We start from the raw sequence: 5,750 nt of genomic DNA on the forward strand, positions 1-5,750 counted from the left end.
CTTCTCCATCGTGAGGCTCAATACAGTAGGCTAGAAGTTTTATTCAAGCTACGATCAAGTTATGGAATGATCTTCCTAATCGGGTAGTTGAATCAGTTGATCTTCAAAAGTTCAGACTTGCAACAAATGTTTTTATGTTGAACAGGCTGATATAAGTCCTTTTATAGTTTATATATGAAATTTCTGTTTTAATGTTGTTAATGTTTTTAAAATATTTTATTTTAATTGTTCTTTACTTCTTATATCGTTTATTTATTTCCCTAATTCACTGGGCTATTTTTCCTTATTGGAGCCCTTGGGCTTATAGCATCTTGCTTTTCCAACTAGGGTTGTAGCTTAGCTAGTAATAATATATATATATATATATATATATATACATATATACATATATATATATATATATATATATATATATATATACATATGTATAATTATATGTATATATGAATATATACATACATACATATATATATATATATATATATATATATATATATATATATATATATATATATACTATATATATATATATATATATATATATATATATGTGTGTGTGTGTGTGTGTGTGTGTGTGTGTATCCATCGGAATTCTCATACTCCAATTGTTTTCAAACTTTACTCGTTTCAATGTTCAAATTGTGAATGATGTATTTTTTTCTTAGTCAATTCTTATATTTAGGCTAATGATTAATCCAACAATTCTGACCTCTTCTTAATTTCGGTGGTATGACAATATTACGAATTTTTTCTGGGTCTTCGTGGCCAATTCTTTACGATAATTTATAGTCTTCTCCCTCATTCTCCAGCACCCAGTTTACAGACTATATATATATATATATATATATATATATATATATATATATATATATATATATATATATATATACACACACACACACACATATATATATATATATATATATATATATATATATATATATATATATATATATATATATATATATATATATATTTCTTTTATGGTCTCTCGTGGCATGGTTGGTTTCGACCTGGCCTTTCATTAGAAGGGGCTAGCGTTCGATCCCAAGTATGAAGTAGAAATTTATTTCTATTTGAACACGATGTTGTGTTGATATTTATCCATATTGACTCATTAGGGGTAATTTGAATGAATTACTACCAATTGTGTCACGTGGTGGGCCGGGAAATTGGGTAAAACTCGCTGGTAAGAGACTGATGTCTCGCCAGGTAAATCTTCGGACAGCTAGATAGCGTCAGGTTCCAATTTCTTTTATGGTCTCTCGTGGCATGGTTGGTTTCGACCTGGCCTTTCATTAGAAGGGGCTAGCGTTCGATCCCAAGTATGAGGTAGAAATTTATTTCTATTTGAACACGATGTTGTGTTGATATTTATCCATATATATATATATATACATATATATATATATATATATATATATATATATATATATATATATATATATATATTCATATACACACACACACATATATATATATATATATATATATATATTTATATACACACACACACACACATATATATATATATATATATATATATATATATATATATATATATATATATATATATATACCAAGGCACTTCCCCCAATTTTGGGGGGTAGCCGACATCAACAAATGAAACAAAACAAAAAGGGGACCTCTATTCTCTACGTTCCTCCCAGCCTGACAAGGGACTCAACCGAGTTCAGCTGGTACTGCTAGGGTGCCACAGCCCACCCTCCCCCGTTATCCACCACAGATGAAGCTTCATAATGCTGAATCCCCTACTGCTGCTACCTCCGCGGTCATCTAAGGCACCGGAGGAAGCAGCAGGTTATATGTATATATATATATATATATATATATATGTGTGTGTGTGTGTGTGTGTGTGTGTGTGTATACATATACATGTACATATATATATATATATATATATATATATATATATATATATATATATATATGTATGTATGTATATACATACATACATACTTACATATATATATATATATATATATATATATATATATATATATATATATATATATATATACATATATATATATATATATATATATATATATATATATATATATATATGGCCTTTTTATCTAATTTGAAGAAAACTATCTCTTAGATGATTTTACGGTTTTAGGGATTTTAAAGGTCATTCATGAATGGCAGAGGTAAGGGACAGTGAAAATGCCGTACAGACTGATTATATACAGTATGTATATAATTAGTGCCCTAGCCCTTCTCAACCCAAGCAAGGGCCAGGTACCGATGACTCCCCAGGTAGACATACCTGTATAGACTTATAAAGATGGTAAAGTTGCAGGCACTATAAGAAACCATAGAGCGTGCGACGTTTCCAATAGGCTATCATTTGCACCTTATGCAGATATGAATTCTGTAATTGCTATCATACCCTTACATGTTCACGTTATATTATACATATATTCTGACAAGATTTTGATTCTATACTTGTTTCCCTGTTTGCAAGGGTCACTTGTCACATCACACAGACTTGTTGGTATTATTATATTGTGAAATGTGAGCATATAAAAAAGAATAAGATATAAATTTCCAAAGTCGATATTAACGACTTGATCATGGCGTATTATTATCATTTATCATCATAAATAAACGATATAAAAAGTAATGAGCAATTGAAATAAAATATTTTATAAACATTATCAACATTACAACAGATACTTCATATATAAAAAGTATAAAAAGACTTATATAAGCCTGTTCAACATAAAAAAAAAATGCTGCAAGTTTGAACTTTTGAAGTTCTACTTTAGTTCCATTTGGCTTTATAGAACTTGTGAGTGGTGTATGTCTTTAGTTATTCGTAAGTCAACGGCAGACCAGGTAATCTAAGAAATAAGATTTCAGTCCTTGATATTTTATTATAAATACTCCTGCATTTTTATCATTTTAACCATCATTCTTGAAATTCACTCTTTTTTGTAACTAGAATTTAAATTTCAAAGTTTATTATGAGAAGTTTTATCATAGTTGTCATCATTCATAAATTATAGCGTTTATATAAGGTTTATTATTTTCGCCTACATTTTTTTTTTACCGTATTTAATATTTTTCCAAAGTATTCAATCCATTATTTGTGAATTTACTATAACTTATGAACAAAACAATGGCAAAGATTACATAATTTTATATAAAAAAAAAAGTTCCCCTCTAGAATATTTCTAAATCAGTTCACCTTTATTTCACCTAAATATTTCTTAATCATTTTACCTTTATTTCACTTAAATATTTAATAATCATTTCACCTTTATTTCACTTGAATATTCCCCCGTAGAATATTTCTTAATCATTTCACCTTAATTTTCCTGTAGATTGTAACTTTTCTAGTATGTGAAATATTTCTGTATATTTAGGGTTAATGAAGAAATCTGTATTATCTTCGCCGGTATTCCACTCTGGAATGCCATTTTATTATATCACTTTCATTCCAAATCAACTTTCACCAGCATGAGACCGTCTTCTGCAATTCTTCCTGAGTGATACACGAGTGGATGTTATGTGTCATATTTTTCGCATTTTCGTTATCTTCCACCGTAATTCTATTGTTGTCGTCACCCTTTCATTGTTTTCATTTTCCACAGGTGATACCATGTCCAATTTGGGATACGGGAAAGGAGGGATTTGGGTGTCTTCATTTTCTCCCCCCCTTTTTCTATTTAGCACTTTTAACAATTACACAATTTTTCCTCGCAATATTTTGATTCTATTCTCCCATTTCCCTTTTATTTCCACAGATTTTATCATGCTCATAAAATAATTCAGTATTCCTTTTGAAAAGTTTTCTTCTTAGGGATATTAACACTGAACATTATATGTGCTTTTAAACATTTGAAAAAAAATCACTGCCCCAGAGTTATCAAACAATTTCTCCTCTTTTTGAGTATGTCTCATGTCATCATTAAGGACTAACTGAACATTTCCAAAGCCATTGATAACATTTTGGCATACTAATCAGGTCTGTATCTGTATAATTGTAAAATTGCAAGAATTGTTTACTGATTGTGTTCAATAGAAAAAGTGAAATTAATATGTGCGAATTTCATCTAATTTCTACATTGCATTAAGGGAAGCTTTTTTATTTCTGCACTAATTGTAAAACATTCATCCCTATTTACACTAAATGAACTCAATAATGAAACATATAAACACGTTATGTTTATTGGTTACTCAAATATCTATATTTCCATTAAGCAACCTTGAATCTTGATTTGATTCATAATTATAATTAATGACTTGAATAATCATCCATATAAGTACAAGAATATTGTCCTCATCATGCACAATTATGGCAATTGTGATTCTATATTTTCTTAATGCAGTCTATATATTCTCATTAATACTAAACGACTTGTGAAACCCCTTCCAGAAACATCTCATCAAGTGTCATAATTCATGTGCCTCACATCCGCCAAGGCACTTAGAAGTGTTCCTCCGTAAGTGCCCCGGTACTCCTCGACCGGTGGGTACTCGACCGGCACTCCCTCTCCCCGGTACATGACCTCAATGGGGTAACCCTGTCTTTCAACCTGGTATAGCTGCCTCGAATATATGGCCCGTTCGTCCCTGTAATCCTCTTCGAGGTACTGCTGTCTCTCAGACCGGTAGTGTTCCTCCCCCTGGTATTGACTTTCCAACCGGTAATTTGCCAGTGCGTTCGCGCGGTAATCCATGCGGTACTGGTGCTCGTCCCGGTATCCTTGCCCAACGACGTCCCGGTACTGGGTTTGTGGATCCTGGCGGAAGTCAAGCCTCTGGTGGCAGTGACTTGGGTGGACGATGCCTCCCCAAGCCATACTGGGAGGGCACTCCGGTCCGCTCAAGTACCGATCGAACTCTGCCCTGTCCACATCCAGGTCCACTTCGTGGTTCATGTGCCCCATCGTTTGGTAGTGACTCTGATGGGGAGCCAAGTGGCTCTGGTAGGCCACGACGGCTGGGGACATGGGTGGATACTGATGGGGACCTGGGGAAAAGGCGTAAGGTATGGACATGGGGACCGAATGTGAGACACTTGGGGATGCTGTCGATGGGAAGTCGCAGGAGGGCTGCGCCATTGAGGCTTCCACTGAAAAGAGAAAAATTATTATTAGAAAAAGAAGACCCAATTTAATCATCTCTGTTTGAACACTACTGAAAAGAGGAAATTAAATGCAAGAATTCTATTTGTGTTTGATAATTAATTTTCTGAACAGTTACATTAATTAACATATTGTTTTATTATTCCAGGCGAGGTAAATTAGAAGAACTCCAAATGAGATCTTGAAATAATGAATTATAATAAAAAGAAGAATTATGATACCATTGAATAGAACTGAAGGATTTTATTTTGGCAAACTCACCTTTGATACCATGTCCTTGCATGCCATTAGGCGGCCCCGTCGGAGTACTGTAAGCCCTCGAATCATCGTCTGTCTCTCCCCTTGAGGGATCTGCCGAAGGGATTCTCTCTTGGTGAGGATGCTGAGAATGTTGCTGCAGGGCCTCCTCCGAAGGTTGGTATGAGTCCCTGGAATGGTGGATGACCACTTCCCTATGGTGTTGGACGGGATCCTTAGGGCTCATCATTGGGGGTATGACCACACCCGTCCCTCTAGGGCCTGGCGCTCCGCCCCCTCCCATCGTCCCGCTTGCATCAGCGGACCCTGCAGGAGGGGCAGATGGATGATAGTGGCTTTCTGCACCTTCGTCACCTTCGCTGGCTGTAAGGG

General features: G+C 34.1%; 1 protein-coding gene across 1 annotated transcript in view; it reads right to left on the reverse strand.

The window, feature by feature from the left end:
- Positions 1-3,792: 3,792 nt before the first annotated feature.
- Positions 3,793-5,750, reverse strand: part of LOC137624911 (uncharacterized) — a 173,943-nt gene continuing 171,985 nt past the window's right edge. The window contains exons 5-6 of the mRNA XM_068355847.1: positions 5,382-5,741; positions 3,793-5,107 (exon numbers count right to left, since the gene is read on the reverse strand). Coding sequence (XP_068211948.1) covers positions 4,419-5,107; positions 5,382-5,741 — 1,049 coding nt within the window. The 3' untranslated portion in view covers positions 3,793-4,418. The remainder of the gene's footprint in view (positions 5,108-5,381; positions 5,742-5,750) is intronic.

The sequence above is a fragment of the Palaemon carinicauda genome, chromosome 31 (genome assembly GCF_036898095.1).
Source record: "Palaemon carinicauda isolate YSFRI2023 chromosome 31, ASM3689809v2, whole genome shotgun sequence".
NCBI classification, from domain to species: domain Eukaryota; kingdom Metazoa; phylum Arthropoda; class Malacostraca; order Decapoda; family Palaemonidae; genus Palaemon; species Palaemon carinicauda.